Source organism: Nilaparvata lugens, chromosome 7 (genome assembly GCF_014356525.2).
Source record: "Nilaparvata lugens isolate BPH chromosome 7, ASM1435652v1, whole genome shotgun sequence".
Taxonomy (NCBI): domain Eukaryota; kingdom Metazoa; phylum Arthropoda; class Insecta; order Hemiptera; family Delphacidae; genus Nilaparvata; species Nilaparvata lugens.
In genome coordinates, this window is record NC_052510.1 from 41,455,805 (window position 1) to 41,475,822 (window position 20,018).

The 20,018-nt window shown below is 32.3% G+C and overlaps 1 protein-coding gene across 2 annotated transcripts in view; it reads right to left on the reverse strand.

The window, feature by feature from the left end:
- LOC111048697 (trafficking protein particle complex subunit 13) overlaps window positions 1–20,018 on the reverse strand; it is an 80,084-nt gene that overhangs the window by 21,555 nt on the left and 38,511 nt on the right. Inside the window, exons 2-9 of one of the 2 annotated variants that reach the window (XM_039432801.1) lie at window positions 15,726–15,894; window positions 11,688–11,772; window positions 8,640–8,773; window positions 8,009–8,132; window positions 6,790–6,798; window positions 5,336–5,432; window positions 4,598–4,707; window positions 2,667–2,789 (exon numbers count right to left, since the gene is read on the reverse strand). In XM_039432801.1, coding sequence (XP_039288735.1) covers window positions 2,667–2,789; window positions 4,598–4,707; window positions 5,336–5,432; window positions 6,790–6,798; window positions 8,009–8,132; window positions 8,640–8,773; window positions 11,688–11,772; window positions 15,726–15,894 — 851 coding nt within the window. The remainder of the gene's footprint in view (window positions 1–2,666; window positions 2,790–4,597; window positions 4,708–5,335; window positions 5,433–6,789; window positions 6,799–8,008; window positions 8,133–8,639; window positions 8,774–11,687; window positions 11,773–15,725; window positions 15,895–20,018) is intronic. The other variant, XM_039432802.1, reaches the window with a different exon arrangement.

A 20,018-nucleotide genomic window follows, 5' to 3' on the forward strand; every position in this document is an offset into this window, starting at 1 on the left:
ATAAAAAGAACCGTTTCTCGAAACAATTGAGAATACATTTGAATAGCCTACCTAGCCAGAGGACAGGGGTCATTATTCTTTTCATAATAGTTTGAAAAAGAATTAATTCTTTCCTAGAAACTTGCTAACAATATTCTTAACGTTATTCACAGGCACAGGCACAGGCACGCTTACAATATAAACCACATGGCGCAATGTGTTTTGTGTTAACCCTTGTATATAGCTATAGCATAAGTTGATGGCAGGTATATGTAGATGGTGTACAGCAATATAGATATATAGTTAGGAGAGTAGTAGAATATAGATATTATTTAGTTTACAATGTAACCACGTGGTTAGCATATGCTACAATTTTACCACATGGTTAGCAAATAAATATTATTGAAGCAATTATTTGAATAAACATGATATCAGTAGATGTCTATATAAATTAGGTCATGAAGTAGGTTAGGCTATGTATAAAGTATTCAAAAAGTATATGTTGTACAATGAATTATAATTTAATAATTATATTATAAGCTAGGTAAGTTAGTTGAATCTGGATTCTTAGGCTAAGGGTAAATTTGTGAATAGAATTAGGTATGTTTGATTGAAACATGTTGACAATTAGTATAGTTATACAATGAGTATGAGAAACCTGCTTAATTAATAATTATCTTATTAATTTGATTTATTCAATTCAATTGTAATGATGTACTGTATGACATTGTATCTTGTTCTTCATTTCATGTATTTATTATTGAAGTATTTTCAATATTAGATTTATAAGATTGATTACTGTATTGATCAAATTCGATGAGTATGTATTCAATTGTCAGTATCCAAACTTCAGAGTTTAAATATTGGTAAAATGTATGATATCATTTGTTTTAATAATGAAGGGAAGTCATAGTTTAAAACGATATATCTTAATAAACATTATAGTAAATTTAAATTGATATTTGAATTAAGTTTGTAAGCTGAATATTAGGCTGAAGAATTTGAGTGTAGGCGGAGCTAGAGGGCGAATGGTGATGAGGGGTGGAGAAGTGTGGTGCTAGTATATAAGCAGGCAGACCATGTCTTGCGAGGGTGAGTCTCTCTTAGTCTCTTGGATTTTGGGCAGTGTTCAGTGTAGGAGTGAGTCTTTGGTTTCAGACTTCAATTATACTATAGTGATTTATTTCTAATCATTACTATATTTTTGATCAATTTTTTATAAATTAATTTCAATTTGAAGTTCATTAATTGACCAAACAAAGTGTTTCAAGATTCAAGGCGAGGGTTTGGCATTTCTCTTAATGTTTAAATGTTCATATGTTTATATGTTTATATGTTTATATGTTTATATGTTTATATGTTTATATGTTTATATGTTGCGCATTTACGGCGAAACACGGTAATAGATTTTCATGAAATTTGACAGGTATGTTCCTTTTTAAATTGTGCATCGACATATATACAAGGTTTTTGGAAATTCTGTTCACAGAAGTACTAGTAAACTCATAATTAACCTTTGTTTTGCCTTCCACTTCATACATTCCCTTACACACGACCTTGATCTATCTCTTTCTCTATCTTTTTCTTCTAATATTAGTTCAGTGAGTGAAATATAAGTATAAATACAGTGAGTGAAATCATAGTACAGTGTATTTTATCAATTCATAGTAATTGATTGGCGCCGGGCAAAATTCCGTATAGACTGAGGGAGTTCAAAACCCACTCTAAACAAAAACCACGTTCAGCAATGGAGATTGATAGGCTTTTTAATAGAATTTAATGAAGAACATCCAATATCCTAGAATATTTGTTTTTTATAAAACAAATTAAGACAGTATTCTTCTGTTCAAATTTTGTAAAGAGAATAAAGTTGAACTTATAATATTACTTTTTTATTAAATGGATGATAAGAATGATCAAATAATTTTGAATGAATAAATACTCAAAAGACATGTCAGAAACGATGGATGAATAGATTTTTACTAGTAATAATATTAATACAGTGGAAATTATATAAATGTACAGTATACGATACTTTACATCTATTCTTTTAAAAATGATATAACAGAGTGAAATCAATGTGATTGAACCCACATCACTTCTGTTAATAAACTTACAGAGTATTAGTTTATTATTTTGGTATAGATTGGAACTCAATTATTTCGGAAGTTGATTAAGTTATTGGTATATATTTTTCATAAATTTCGAAATACTTAAAGTACAAAAATACTTCTAAAGTGACTACAATTTTTGCTGAAGCTATTGTTCCAATATTTAACAGTTACTAACTGGAATTTCAGAAATTTTGGACTTGTGGTACTCAATTATGGAATTGACATGACACTATTTAAGGATACAAAAAACTCTTCCTCTCAAGATAATCCTCTTTAAACAAGAAGAATTTAAAAAAACTTGAATTAAAACATTAGAATTGTTTTTACTTTTTAGTTGAGAAAAACATCGGATGACCGATGTCTAGGTAAAACCATCGATAAGTGAAAAACATCGAACAGTAAACATCAATGTTAAAAACTTTGATGTTGAAACATCAATGTTTTTAAACATCAAACATTATCGATACCCATCACTAGTTTCTAGAGCAATTGAATTAAAAAAAAATATATTCAAATTTGAGAAACACGATTAATTTGAATATGATAAACAAAATTAATGTGGAAAGTACTGACAATCCTCTGCAATTGACTGGTCTGCAGCCGACCCCGTTCGCCCAGATTGGATCGCCACACTATGTCCAGTTTGCCTATATTCGTGGCACCGCTCAACAGCCGTTGGTCGCCTATCAGCTGCGGCTGTAACAGAAACGATACTATTGAAGACAAAGGTGAATTTGCGTTGATCGGTAACCAATCGATTAGTTCATTCCCACAAAATATTTAAAAACTCGTAAAACACATTTTAGTACAGAATAAAACTGGATAATAGTAGTAGTTGTTTTATTGTAATAACTAATCAGATAAATGGAGACCCCCAAAAACACTTTACGTCTGTTAATGAGCATGAGAGGTAGGGTTCCCTTATGGAGATATATAGCGTAAATTGTAAAATGTAGAGTGGAGACAAGTGAAACCCACAGACTATTTACGAACAATCTTAATACTTGTAACAAACATACGTGCTATTATCGTCTTTCTATAAAAGAGTACATCATGAAAATGAATGAAGACAAAATAAGAATGAGAAGAAGAATGAATGCATGAATGAAAAATGAATCTGTTAATTTTCCAGATTTGGGTAGAGATTGAGAGTTTTTTTCTCGCTCATATCCACAAAAGAATCATACTTGTTTACATAACTAGGACAAACAGATTATGGAAAAACTTGAGTTATATTCATAATAGTCCTTAATGATAAAATGCCTATTACTTGCTGTGTACCTCAGGGATCAGGACTTTCCGCTAAGTTATTTCTTGTCTATATTATTGCAACAGTGACCTCCATGGAGCCATAACTACATTTGCCGGTGATACCGTGCTGAGCTATTGTGCTGATAGAAAAGACCAATTAGTTTAAATGCTCACGGAAGATCTACAATCTCATGGTTTCAATCAAATTCCTTATAACTAAATGCAAAAAAGTTCAAATAATAGTTGATGAGCTGCGATCAAATGTTAAAGATGCTGCTAGACCTAATTTGTGTATTCCATTGCATAATATTCCTCATAAATTGTAAATACAATTCCATAACTGAAATTGAAAAAAATACCTTGGAGTAATTATGAGCTCAAGCCTTACCTACATGATGTCAGCATATTGCTAAACTGAGAAATCACCTCAATTCAATAAGTCGGAATTAATATCACATCCGCCATCTCTTTCCTGAATATATTTTACGCTCTCTATATTACGCGCTCATAGAAAGCAGACTACAATATGGAATCGCAGTATGGGGTGGTGCACACTATTCCACTATCAAATCACTTATTGTAGGACATGAGGACCTTGGCTGAGAAGCACCGCAAGCTCATAGCGAGAAGCAAGTTCATATCCATTATTCAAAGAATGGAGTTTTCTTCCACTAAGATATTTATATTTTATAATTTATGAGAGTGTTTCTGGTTTAATTCTTTGTGCTGGGACTCCCATGAAGGCCTTTGCCACGGGAGTACCTAATTATTTCCTTTCAGATGTTTGTGTGTGCAGAAGTGATATTTTGTTTTTTCTACATTAGCTATCAATTAACTATTTATACAGTGTATTCAATATTATTTTATATAATTGTTTCTTGTTCTTTTGTATACATCTGGATGGAGATAAAAATTATTATTCTCAATTATTCTATACGCAAAGAAATATTCTTGATACAAATCTTTAGAAATATACTCAAGTCTAACTATAACAAAGAGACTGAATAACGGAAGTATAATTTGCTGCTAACAAATTTGTACAAGTAATAGTAAGTAGTGTATGGATTATCAAGTAGTGTGGAGTGCCATGAATGTAGTAAGAGTAAGGAGGAGTAATTAGTAGAAAAAAAATAAAAACAGGAAACAGAATACTGTATTAAAAAATTTTAGTTCCCGATCTCTAGGTTCAAGTGTCAATTTTACCTATTCAGACTATTCAAGTGGTAATTATAGATTTGTTATAGCGTAATGACCTGAGGAAGCAGGCAGTAGAGGAACTGATGGCATGCTCCCTGCGGAACCACATTCACGTCGCCGAAAACTGACGATGCATCTGGGTCTGGTTTCGTGTTTAGAGCATTCACTGCAAATGGAAAACGAAAATTATTGGACTATTTTGAGCTTGAAACCTATCAAATCTCATAAAAATTTCATGCCAATGAATAGTTCATTCACAACAGTACAATGGTTGTTGTTTTTACTGATGGTCATGCTCACACAAGCTCCAGGCTTGTGCGTATGTAATGGGAATGACGATGATAAGAGATGATTGAACCTTCAGATTGAGCTGAAAGCTGGGTTTCGAACCACCAGAGAGCTATTTTTAAACTTATAAATGGTATTCAATGGTGACTAAAATAATATCTCATTGAAATAAAAGCGGATGCATTTAATGAAGCAGAAAGAATAATATCATATGAGACCTGACGTAAGAATATGGATAAAAATTACTTTCGTTTTGTATTTGAATTGATAGAATGTCTAAATTACATCAATTGGAATGATAAAAATTGTGAACTTGGAATACAGAATACGACCTCGAATCTGATACAAAAACTTGGTTTGAGCTCGAGTTGAAATCATGATTCTTTTAAAAATTCTCTAAACATGGATTGGTCACATTGTGAAGTTGATGGGAGGTTCTGAGATTTCTGTATTAGATTTAAAATAAATGAGAATAATATGAAAAAACTGCAGATTTCAAAAATTACCTGTGAACAGATGTGATGACTCGAGAGCAACCTTTTCAAGGCTGATTGGTCCCAGTGTGATATTTTGCACCTGAGCCTCTAGATACACTTCATCAGACTGTTCAACAGACAAAATTAACCAATCATCACTCAATATTCAATTGTTGATTTACTATTTTATCATGGAATATGCATTTTTAATAATTGTTTGTGGTGAATTTCTTGTTATTAACGCTGTTTTTTGAATTGGTTTTAAAATTTTGTTATTAAAACCACCATAACTTTGAAATGTAAGGATAACAAAATAAAATAAATTATTTCAAGAAAAAAATATGTGTGTTACCGGTACTCAATGAAGACTTAAACAGGAAAATTATAACCTCCTCAATGAAAGTACGATAATCTTATTGAAAATACAATAGACAGATCATATTGATGATCTAAATGAGGAGAGCGTTTATCATCAAGTCCAAAGTACTCACTGTGTCAAATTTTGTTAATAAATTGTTCCTTATGACTTTAGTATAACCATAACTATTCAATGTCTTCCAAGACATGATGAAGGAATAATCATTGAATAGGAAAAGTAGGAAAGTGATGTTTCCTCAAATCTATAATTGATGTTTTCTCTATGGAGAGACGTAGGCTAGTTGAAATAACTGGACATAAACAACGTAAATTCAAATTATATTCTCCGCTTCTGCACATGTTTATTATTCACAGTATATTTTTCTTTTTACAACAGTGTTCGTTCCAATTCACATTCAAGTGATACGTTTTGTTCAAGATTGTGGATTTAGAATGTGAATAGAATATTTTTAACATTTCTAAAACTGGAAATATTCTACACCTTTAGAAAACAAAAACAAAATAACACTAACTAGAACTGATGCATTTGAAGCAGACAAAACGTTTTTTAAGGACTTCTACTATAACCACAGATCTAACTAGTTTAGTTGGTCTATGCTATAACGTTGATTGGAACAAACACCTAGTATTATAATATTAAGCTATTGATAAGCTTAATTTCAAACAAAACGTAACACGATATTCCTATGGTGAATGCACGTTACAGTCAGTGAAAATGATGAGATTTCTGCTCTGCTGGACAAGAAAAGGATATCACTTGTGCTAATGGGAGTAGGCTATTCACAGATTGACAGAATGCATAAGTATGAACACTCCCATTAAACCTACGGTATTCCATCTCTGGTCAGCTGAGCACAATTGAAAAGAGAGACTTGACTGAAACCGATGTTTTTAAACATTCTATGCGTCCTTCCTACCTTTAAACTCAACTTCTCCTTCAATACTAATTTGAACAAACACTAAATATGATTGGAAAGGAACGATTTCATCTTTTACTGAAAAGACTGAACTATGGAATCGAATAATAAATACGAAAGTATACACATAGAAATCTAGAGAACACACACAAGCTAACTCTAATTGCAACCGATGTTTTTTGAACTTACGATACGTTCCTTTCGAAGTGAAAAACATGCGCAGATTGAGTTGAGATGAAGACCAGCATGCAGTCATTCGAGAGATGAAGATGCCAACAAACAAACAAACAGCAGAGATAAAACAGAGAAAGAGAAGAGTAAGAAGAGAGAGAAAACAGTGCAATACAAAGAAAAGACAGAGAGAAGACAGAAAAAAACAGGATAGAGAAGACCAGTGAATAAATGAGGATGGCATTTAGAAAGAAAGATGATAAGAGGAGAAGAAGTTGGAAAGTATAAGGAATCAAAAATGTAAATTGATAAGTACGAACAATAGAAATTAGTTTATGTTATTTGAAAAGAGCCCAAAGTATATTTGGAATATTTTCATTCATAAAAAAACAATATTATATGAAACAGATTACTGAAAATAGAATGTTATAAGCTTTGTTGAATATAACCAACACATATAGGGGGAAAACTGTGAATTTCATTGATTAATTTTAAAAATAACATTGAAAATCTATGAACATTTTTTAGAGAAGTATAATTATGTTCTGAAGCCGATCGTAAAAGATAGTTTTGTTTCAATAATTAAATTTGTCCGATCTAGTGAAATATATATTTTTAAGCATTTTTGAATATGGCACAAGGCTTTAAAATTTACATAGTAGAATTAAAAATATTATAATGCGATTGAGGTAAATATTGAAACTCATATTATTTTATTTATTCAATGGATGGATACAATAAATCGAAATTACAATATCGGAATGAAAAAACATGCGCCAGCCCAAAACCTCTTATATCTATAAATGTAATTTAATAGAATGTTCAAAGTAGGGTTAAGTTCACAACACAACAATTTTCACTTCAAAAATGAATAACTGGATTACTGGAATACACTATATACTTCTGATATAGAAACATAACTTTCTTCTAAATATCTGAATAATCAATTATTTTTATTTGTTACATTGTTTTGTAATCTCATCTGTCAATATCATTCAAGTCTTTCGATAAAACTCTCAATACAAGGGAATAATCGCTAGACAATATTTCAAAATTATGCCTACACCTAAGCATTCATATTGAGAAATTTTCTAACATCAACCATCCAATAGAATAAAATGATAATTCCATGCATGAACAATAGATATTCGAGGAACTAAATTCCATCAAACTAAGAAATAGAACCACACATAATATGTGAATAGCACACATATCTTTGATTTTTCTCATGACGTACCTCAGCAGTGTATAATTTGGTCTTTACATCAAGAGGCTTGAGAACTTGAAACTTGAAGAATTTGCGAAATGAAGTCCGGTTGCTTGTCAGGGTGAGAGGCGAGTAGGTCACTTCACACACCAATCTGAAAGTTGAGAGATAAATAATTCGTGAACACTACTTGCGAGTGAATACCAGTCAAAAATTTTTAATAATGAACAAAAACATAGTAAAAACACAATCTATTGTTTATAATCGAGATAAAATGTCACTATTGTTAACAAATAAAGCAGTAGAGAATTGGATTATGAGCATTTTTACTAATAGAGCATTTACATGGAATTTGGAATTATTGGCGGTTCAAAGAGATTGGAAAAAATGACTGGAAAGTTATTTCTGGGAAAGTTCCAATCTCAATTGAAATAGTGAGGTTTGACTGCCTACAACTCCTCCCTGTACAAGTAGATTATTTTATTTGAACTGTATTGAGATTGGTAATTTTTTAGCAAGTTTTGAGGAACTAGTAGAGACGGACATGTCAAAGGGATAACTTAAGAATGTCAAGGACCGTACAGTTTATTAATTAAACTCAATTTCAACTTTATGAACGTATAAAATTATACTCTTTGAATGATACATATTTTGTACTCACATATGAGTGCCGACCTCCTTGACCTCATGATGAATGACTTCATCGAGAGTTTGACCAGGATCTAGATCACGTGCCGTCAGATCTGCCTGGTTGCCGCATAATGGGATACGCAGAGAGTTCGTCTGCAAGTCAGCCTGGAATTAAAATAGATTGTTGGAATTATGAATCATAAATCATGAAGAAGCATGACAAGAACAACTTATTTCAGTTATAAATTAATCATATATGATAAGAGATTATTGAACAACCAATGACACTTGGTAGAAGAATGCCACCTTCTAAAGTCTCTTCCATTTCTTTAAACATTTCCCGTCGAAAACCGGACCATTTGCACCAGTCAAGTCCGACGCAGGTGAGCAGTGGTTCATATTTTCTTGTAGGTCAGCTGTTACAAAAGGATGTTCGCCTTTAGTCAAAAATACCTGATGAGACGTAACAGAAGTAGCTGGCCTTAGATTAAAGCGATTGTTTCTTATGTTATTTTGTCAATAGGTTTTGTTATTCATATTTCAAAAGAAAATGGAACAGCCTGAAGGCAGATTGACTCGCACTGCGACTGTGGTGATATAAAATCAGAAGACCACCTCTTTAAATGCTGTCTTGCTCCAGCATCCACAAGACATGAGCTTTCCATTTTCAACGACAAACCTGTCGCTGAACGACAAAACAACACGTACGAACAAAAATTCGTTATTCAGTGATGTGTATATTTGAATCGGTGAGATCAGAAAGCACATGAGTCACATTTTCTGAATTTTTCAGGAGACACAAAAAACTATCCAGCTCTTAAATAAATAAATAAGTATGTAAATATTTTTATGGTTAATATTACTTTATTATACCATCTTTGAGCTTTATTCATGAAAAATTGAACAGAACAACACAAATTTAATTTTTTTAAATAAAAAACAAAGCTTGACTCATGTGGTTTCTGCACTAAACACCCAAAGGAAGACATAATTCAACAAAAAAACTAAAGGTGACAGCTTGAAACTAATTTTATTTGTATAATAACAGTTGATTTTCACTCTTGGTTACATTTTTTTGCAAACATGTGTGTAATTTTTCATAAATAATTATTGATGAATACATTCCTAAGAAAAATTTTCAGAAACCAAAGGTTGGAATGAAAAATTAATCTTATGCATAAAATGAATTTCATTTTAACAAGCAAATCAATAATGGGAGAAATAATGTACTTTTTATTCATGATGCATTCTATAATCAATAATATATGGGAGGTAAAAAATATAAAAAAACATTATAAAAACATAATATATTGTTTAAAATATATATATTGTTTAAAATATCAAATTCAAAGAAAATATCACTTCAAAACAATAAGTAATGACACTGTCTGAGCAAATGTTGAAAATAGGTTATAAAGGCTGGCACGCTGGCAGCTGTGTGTAGGCAGGAATAATAGCAGCGCGCTCTACAAAGCAACTCTCTTCAGAACAGAATCAACATGAGTCAACGACTCATGTGCTTTCTGCACCCACTGTGATTTTTATGATGCCATTTCTCAGTGAAGAGTGAATGTGACTGATGTTGTTTCTGACACAAGTGATAAAGCTTCTATTGTACAGTCCATTTTCATCATAAACTCATTTTTGCTAAAATAGTAACTCATGTGGTTTCTGATCTGACCGATTCATTTGTATATCCATCTCCTTATATATTACTAGCCGTCAGGCTCGCTTCGCTCGCCATATCCGTCTAGCCAGGGGGCTCCGCCCCCTGGACCCCCGAATGGATCGTCCAAGAATGAGATCAGCAGGCTCGCTTCGCTCGCCTGCATTTTTCATTTGAGCATTTTTATCATATGTTAGGACAATCCAGTCGGGGGTCCAGACTAAACGTCTGGCTAAACAGATATGGCGAGCGAAGCGAGACTGACGGCTAGTAATATAATATTTCCAGGATTGAAGTAGCAGTGCTCAATCAATTTTTCCGCGATAAATGCATTTAAATCTTCAACTTGGTGCCAACCTAACAAAGTCAACTCAACTTAATGCCAACCTGACAAAATTATTAATTTAGTTGCCAGTTAACAACTGTTTCGAAGAGGTACTCTATCTAGATTATAGTTCTATAGTAACATATGATATGGAAATTTCAATTATAATTAAGAGATTGGGAGAAGAAGAATATACATGCTAAAAGACGAACTTTAAATCCTTAAAAACAACCCTTAGAGTTAAAATATTGCCAAAAGATTTCTTAGTGCGCCTCTAAAGGGCCAACTGAACATACCTACCAAATTTGAACGTTTTTAGTCCGGTCGATTTTTAGTTATGCGAGTGAGTGAGTGAGTGAGTGAGTGAGTGAGTGAGTGAGTGAGTCAGTCAGTCAGTCAGTCAGTGAGTGCCATTTCGCTTTTATATATATAGATTATTGAATAGACTATAGCCCTACTATTTTTCAAATAGACATAGAATGGAAAAAAGTCATTGTTATTGTTGTGAAAAAAGACAAGAGTGTTGATCAACTGGATGACCTTTGATAATATTTACCATAGTGGGGCCTTAACATGAAATTATTGGGAATTTTCTGATCGAAAAGCTATAGTGATATTATAAAGAGATAAGAGATTATAGTGAGATTAGTAAGCTGATAGTGAGATTCACGTCATAAAGTCAGTAATGATGATAGGAATGCATAGTTGTCACGTTTCTTCTCCCACTACTTTCCATAGTAGATCGCTGTAATTGAAGTTATCCCAGTAAGTCTGATCTGATATAAATTGTTGATTCTTGTTAATAGTGGTTAGGTGATTAATCATATCTAAAAAAGGATGATATTCACCAATAAAATATAGAATACTCCAAAAATAATATAAATCGTTTCATGATTGAATAATTAATTTTCATAGAGATGGAATATTCTGGTAGTTTATTACATTTATTAATAGCCTACAAACGATTTGGGAATGGTGCGTAGAGTTAGAAGAGGATATATGCTTTCTATAGAGACAGACAAGGGAAACAAATCAATGCTAATCAGGTGCTGACTTTAAAACTTGAATCTCACTAAATAAACAGTAACCTTCAATGTGACGTCCTTCGCTGCTTGGCTACTGGCGTTATGTACACAAATATAGCTGGAGAACGTTTCTCCCAAATAGATATTCCTGTAAAAAATGAAGTATAAGTTTAACAATACAATTTTATAAGAGTTGACAATTCAAAGAAAGTGGTTTTAATATTATTATTTATTCTGTTATTCATATTCATTATTTGTTCATACAGAACCAATTATCAAAGCTATATTTGGAAATGCTTTACTCTTTGACAAAATAAAATTAATTTCTGAATATTATGACTTTAAATGAATACGAATGTTTCCAGTTTAATTTAAAGTTGCTAGCTGACAACTATTGTATTAATTTTTAGATCACAGATGAAAACGATTCGATACAACTGGAAGAGACATTATTAAATTGAAAATCTGTTTAATTCTACTGGCCATTTGCAACACATTATCTTTATTTATTTTATCTTCTTCTTCTATTATCTATAAAAGGCTAAGCCCCGACAGACTGAAATCACACCACAGCCCAAACTACTGAGCTTAAAAACTTGAAATTTTGCACAATTGTTCATGGTAGCCTCAAAACATCCACTAAGAAAGGATTTTTAGAAATTTTTCCCTCTGAGGGAGCTGGGGCCCCCAAAATATGTTGTATTTTTCAACCGTTCATTGCACATCAAAGTCATGAGGAACTTTTTTGTTCAGCTACGAAAAAAAATAGATCTATGCAGAAAAATTTCGATCAGGTGCACAGGGAAGGGCATTTTTCGAAAATTTTGATTTAAAATAACACTACAGCTCAAACTAATTGGCCTACAGACTTAGAACTTTGCACAAATATTCTTCAAACATGCTAGACGCGCACTAAGAACGGATTTCGAGATATTTTGTCTCTAAGGGTTTCAAAGGATGAAAAGGATCATATTAAGTAAGGTTATGAACATGGTAAGGTGAACGCCACATAGAACTAAGATAATTGACACATGATATTCTAACATATGTTGTCATCATTGGAAAGCTTAAAATAATCTTATCAATCAGCTGATCGAATCAATCTTGCGGTGGTCGAGAGCGCGAGTTTGTTCCATTGTTGTATGCTTTGCCAGTTCGGTTTGAGCCTTCTATCAGCTGTATATGAAGTCTCATACATTTCGATTAGAACAGAGCACAGATATTTTCTTTGGTTAGGAGTTTGTTGATAATTCTTTTTCAAATTCAAATGTTATTGCCATCAAAAATCACATTGAAAACTTTCTTAATAGACAACTAGCTTACCCGGCGAACTTCTCACCGCCAAAAAGTCAATGTATCTCATGTCACACTTGACTTTATTTGGTGAATCATGAATTTTATCTGACAATTAATATTTTCATTTACATCTCAATGCGGACTTTCTATGTGCTTAGTCATGCAGCATTCATTATTCCGAAGACATATTCTTCTCAATCAATTAGTAGTAATATCTATCAGTAAAGTGTTAAATTAAAAAATATATATAGATAGATAAATCAGTGTTTCAAAGATGAATTCAATGTTTTCATAGTTGATGATTGTCAATAGATGGTCCAGGAAATATGCGATGTACGATGAATCACACAGAATTCCATATTCTTTCCATCTTCCATTTTAGGATGAATGTAAGCTAAGCTAAATTTAAAAAATTGTAAATTATTCTTTCATTCTTCGGTAATTAATGAATGCAATAAATTATGAACAACTCTCTTTCATGAGGTGAATTTTTTTTTCAACATTTTCCAGTTTCTCAATGAAAGGGGAGTGATGATATTATTTGTATAGGTCTTCTAAGGAACCATTATCTACAGCTGGTACCAATCAACTACACTTCAACTCTAAACTACCGTTTTAATACTAGTAGTTCTGCGAACAGTAGACCTCGCTCATGGATAGCCTACAACTTTCAAACTAATGAGAAGGGTCATTAAGAAAGTACAGTATATTGTGAAGAATTATCCATGTCATCTATTATTTTCTCCATTGAAAGTGCTAAAGACATTGTTTCCAGGGACACCGGACTTATAAATGTCTCTCAAGGAGGTACATTCATATTTAAAATATTACAACTTTTCTTACAATCAATAATAAGAAATCGGTCAACTGATAGAAAAATGGAATATGCAGTAGGCAATTTAGACGATGAATCGTCTCACAGACGATAGTGAGACGGAAAATGATTCTAAATAAGATGGGTTTGTTGGTGACAATGACAGGAGGTTGCTAATAATGTTTTTCATGAAAAGTGGATTCAATGTTATGGCAGGTTGTGCCATAATAAACATAATAGGCATAACAATGTTATGCCTATGCCGAATGTTTATACTCACAAGTCGGTTTTCCGATCTTATAATAAAACGAAAACAAGAGCTAACTAAGCTGTGATGTCTCCGGCCGGTTCGGTAGGTCTAGAAACTATTCATCTATGAAACAGGGAAATATCGTGTTGAAAAGGGAAGAAATGGTGCAATCAAGTGAGAAGTTTTCTTCAATTAATAAATACAGTATGATTTGGAGCGGCTCAGAAGTTTCAAGGTTTACCGCTGACAACTCTTGTCCTCTATCGATAGCATTACAACGATACCATTCATTCAATACAGCACATTTTAGAGCGGCACAATTTAAATTCAATTTATATTAAAACCGGCGGTCTTATCAAAAATCGTTACACATACGTTTCTGCGCCTTGTTTCGAAGAACTTGTATACCAAGTTTCATCCAAATCGGACAATAACTGCGACTGTAACTGCGGTACAAACAAACAGACAAAAGCCGATCGAGTCGAAACTAAGACCTCAGCTTCGCTTCGGTCAATCAGTATACAATTCATCACTGAGTGACGTGTTTATTACAGCTGGTAACTTTAGATGCTAAATCATATCATCATAATTATGATCTTGAATCATGATCATCTTTACGTTCTTCGGTAGCCGCTCGGCCGACAATTTTGAAAACATAGGTCAGTAGAATGAATTGATAATTATTATTAGCCCCCCTTTTAAAATTTCTGTTCAGAAACCATCCCCAATATTCACATAACATATTCCCAAAGTTTAATGCCGTTATGGAAAGTAGTTTTCAAGTCTATAGGGAGCAAACAGAAATTCATTTTTATACATATAGATTTACATTCGGCTCTAACAGATGTCTCTCTAAATGGAGGTAGAATGATAAGGTTGACAGCTTTCAGTTCTGTTTTAACATTTTTTTTTCAAATAATTTTCAAAAATGTCATGTAGAAACCTACTGTATTGTGTTTGAGACACTTCTGGCGCTATTATAGTTGCACCACTATTCTGTCCCACAGTCCTATCTCTTGCAGTCGTTCATCTATATCTATAATAAAGTAAAGAGCTGGCTTATACACTTACGGGATAGGAAAATTATGTTTGACGCATCATCACGTCTGAGCTACTGGACTAATTAACTTGAAATTTTGCATATAGATTCTTAATTAACCAAGGATGGTTATAGGCCTATTTTCAATTCTTCAAAATTTCATTACGTCAAGTTTTCAGTTTGTCAAGTTTTAAAATAGATCCTTGCGGAGCACGGGTTTCTGCTAGTTAATTCAATAAAACTGGAATATTAAATACAACTAATGAGATTTAGGTTATAAAGTCAGCACCTGATCTACATTGGGTTGCTATCCTTGTTTGTCATAAGACAGAGCAAATAGATCTATTCTTCCTAGCTCCTCATCGCTGCCAAATCGTTTGTGGTAAGGTATAAAAAGAAATAGAATGAACTCCCAGAATATTTTGTCTCAATTATAGAAATTTATAATCAAATCATGAAGAGATGAATTTCATGGTGAATAGGATATATTTAAGTTGAAATTTATTATTCGACTTTTAAAAATAACTTTAGTTAGCCTACCTTATTACCAACATAATAAATTTACTATATAGAAGGCGGTGGTAGCATTATATAGCTTGTAACTCAGAATTTAATTATTTCTACTGAATTTAAAACGTGAATTTTAATATTGGCTAAATTAAGCGCATTTTGACAATGACAGATAGAATCGATGAGGCTAACCCAAAACTCTGTGGCAAGAGGAGGAATTGTCCAGCAGCAATTGTTTCGAGGCCAGCGACGGTCGCCACGTTGCTCTTGAGATGGTTGTTGAGTAGGTTAGCCGGCAGATCACTCGAATCTGTGGTCACTATTGCCGGACTGCTCAGTGTGGGACGGGTTAGGCGCATCACTGAAAACACATTTGCGATAAGGCTATAGATCTGAGAAATTGGAAAAAATGCATTAATACATTGAATACTAGCAGTAAAAAATAGAATAATAATTTATTAATACATTGAATACTAGCAATGGAAAGATATTATGATAATTTTATGGATAGATATCATCATTATAATGTATGATTATTATAATAGATGGTCAGATGCTAGTCTAATATTATGACATTCATATAATATTATACAACTAATATAATATTGTACATAGCAATAGTATAGGATTATATAATATAGTCGGCTAAATAGAGGATGAATAGGCTACCTGTAGCCGTTATGTTTTAATTGATATATAGTTTCTGAATGGAAGACTTCAACATAATTTGAAATTGGATGACTCAACGGCCTAACCTAATTATAACCTTTTATTAGCTTAGCTTACTTAAAAATTTATTTATTTTGAAAAATAGCAATACAACGATATGGTACTGTACAGGGTGATTCATAATTATGTTGAAATAATTTAATACGTGATAGTAGAGGTAAAAATAAGAAAAAAAGTTCTCATAAACATATATCCATAAACGCTTCATTAGCGAGCTATACAGAGTGAAAGATTTCGCCCGAAATTCAGTTCCTCTGGTGGAATACACCGATACTGAATTGTTTGGGGACTAGTTTTTGATAAACTTATGCCGGAATCATATGGAAAAATAACTGAAAAATTAAATAAAACTAGTCTGGAAGCTGTAGTGTGAGTAGTTTTTGAGAAAAAAGTTGAAATATGCAAAAAATCTAAGTAGAAAAACACAGACTTCTACGTTTGATGCCCAATAACTTTCTTTAATGACCAGTAAACAAATAATTTTTTGCAATAAAAATTGTAGAGACTTTAATTCTGAAAAGAGTTATGTAAGCTGTGTAAACTAAATTTGAAGAAAACTTGAATAAAATACAATAAAGATACATTTTGCGAGTCATTAGAAATTCATAGAAACCACATTTCTATACACAAATTTAAAAAAAAAAAATGATAACCTAAGATGTAGAAATTTTATAAAAATTTAACATAAAAAACATTTATAATAAATTATACTGAAAGCTAAGAGCCTACAGCAGTAAAAGGTTTCTGGACGCAGGGGTGCCTACAAGGGGGGGCATAACGCAATTTGCGCCATCAACATTTTTTTTGGGGGGGGGGGCATGATTTTTTTTATATTTTAGGTCAACATCATGGCTATCATGGCTAAAAAATCAATGTATTAAATAGAGATATCCTAATTTAGTTAATTTTAATACTTTTTCCCACCTTTACAATGTTATATTTTGCTAAGTGTAACTCAATATAAAGCATAAAAAATACAATTGATAATATTTTTTAAGCAGGAATTTTAGTAATTTTAAGCCTATGAGTTTGAAGGTAAATCTTTGACAAAAATAAATTATAACTTCATCATCCACTATTATTCTGATTTTCTTTGCTTAATTTCAATTTTTGATGGTACTGTGTTTAAGTTTCCTTGCTGTTGCAACCTAATTTTCTTAAAAGCACAATGATAAGTTAGATTGTAATGTACATTTTAATCTAATAATTATTTTAATTTCGAGGGCGTTTTATGATGATATTAATGTCTTTGAAATGGGAATGCAATTATAAACAACATCGCAAACTCTAGTGAATTTGACAGAAGAAAAAACTTCTCTTGTCAAAAATTTGTGAAAAATATCAAATGAAGCCAATTTCAATCTTTCAAATTTACACCCTATTCACCACACAGTAATCAAGCAGGCTAATTATTGTAATGCTTCATTACTTTTTTCTGTTTTGTATAATAGTCCAGTCAAATGGTCGTTTTTCAGGAAACAGCCCAAAAGAATTTTTCGCGACGGTTCTAAATGTATTTTGGGGCGCAGAATTCTAATCTGAAATTTGCTGACACGCCAGAGAGCGGCTTCACCCCCAAAACTCCCAATAAACCCACAATTTCGGAATTTTTTCAAATTTCCATTCAATCTTGAGAACCTTCAACTTTTCGAGAAAAAGCATTCTCTAAAAAATTAAAGATAATAGAATTTCCAATAAATTGAGTGGTCGCGCAGGACTCTACGATTTTTGATTCCGGAGCTAAGAGTTTTAAAAAAGGGTATTTTTTAAGGGGTTTTCAAAATTATGCAAACCTACCACTTCTACCCTATACAACTAGAATATTTTTCTAGTAATGATAGTAAGCCCCACATCACGTGAATTAACAATATTAATTCTGAACAGAATTCCTTAGGTACGTATTTTTGAATTTAGTAGAGGTGGGAGGGGGAATACACCCAAAAATAGAAAATCATGTCCTACAGCCAAAATTCAAATTCTCATTATAATACCTTTTCATGGCCTTCCTAACAAAAAAGAAACATATTTCGGCTGAAATCACCTTATGAGGGTTACGTTCTATGAGAATCACTCGTTAGATTTCAGTATTTCCTAGTGGGGGGCACACATAAGGATACGTCCAGGATCAAAACTTTAATCACTTATAACTTTTGACTGAATGATCACATCTCCTCGTACTACAGCTCGTTCATATCAGCTCGACAAGGCGGTTGAGAATCATGTATCATATCACTTAAATTTGTTTAAAAAAATAGGAAATTCCTCCTTTAGTGTATTTTAGCCCATATTTCAAAGCATAGAAAAATGACCGATTTCTATATTCAAAACTGTGTGTCTCGGTAACTCAAAATGATACTTGGTCTTGATTTGAAGGAAAGAATCTCCTCTTTTATGTGAGGTGAATGATTTTTGTAAAAATATAATCGTGAAGTAAGATACGTTTGTTTCAAAAAAACAAGAAATTTGCAATATTTTTCTCGATATAAACAGTAATGCAAGATCAATTTAAGGCAACTCAGCTTATCGAGCAGGAAATTTTCTCTCATTCAAGACCAATCGCAAGTTTCTATCATGTATTGTACTCATTTTAGAGACTCTTCAATAACAGTAAAATCGCAAGAAAAATAAGAAAATAAAGATCATCATTCAATTGGCTGTAACTTTTGAACGGTATTGAAAACAGAAGTATAATTCATGGGAGTGAAAAGAGGAGAAAATTCATCACAACCTCGACTAATTTTCAAATTTTTTATCTGAAGTGTTCCACAAGATACGCAACGTTGCATATGCGAGACTGTGAAAATGGGGGAAATATCACAAATTTCTTGCACATTCAAAGTTGCGTATCTTGTAGAACACTTCAGATAAAAAATCCAAAAAGTAGTCCTGCGTGACCACTCAATTCATTGAAAATTTATTATCTTTTATATTACAATAATATAGAGAATGCTTTTTCACGAAAAATTCAAGGTTATCGAGATTAAATGGAAAACTTAAAAAAAGTCCAAAATTTTGGGGGTGAAGTCGCCCTCTGGCGTGTCAGCAAATTTCAGATTAGAATTTAGCGCCCCAAAATACACATAGAACCATCGAAGAAAAATCTTTCGGCGCTGTTTCCTGGAAAAAGACCATTTGAATGGACTATATGTTGTTATCCTATTATATTAAGCGAGCAATTTCTATATATCTGGTTATATGGTTATTTATGTTCAACGGATCTCGGAAACGGCTCTAACGATTTTCATGAAATTCGGAATATAGTAGGTTTATGATATCAAAATTCCATTGCACTAGGTCTCATCCCTGAGAAGACTCCCTGAAGGAGATTAAAAGGATAATTCATCCTTGGAAAAACATATGATGATTTCGTCGTCTGTCTATAACAGAAGATGCGTGTGCCTGTGTGGAAGATCAGCTGTGTAATCAATTAGCTTACCGTATCTCGCGAGAAATCTAGTAATTTTAATTGACTCGATCAAAATACAGTAATCTGATTTGTTGACATGAGATGGTATATAATATCATAATATTCAAAGTTAATCATTATTTTACAGTTCTAAGTGATTAGTGAATGTTATTTTGTTATTCAATTTGGTATGTAAACAATTCAAATTAGAAGTTATATGTTTTCAAATATTTTTGGACTGAAAATTTTACTTGAATTCAAGTGTATGAAACATAACCTACTTTTTGGAATATTAAATATTCCAACTATAAATTTTATAGTGTATAAATCAAAATTCGGGGAGGAAACAG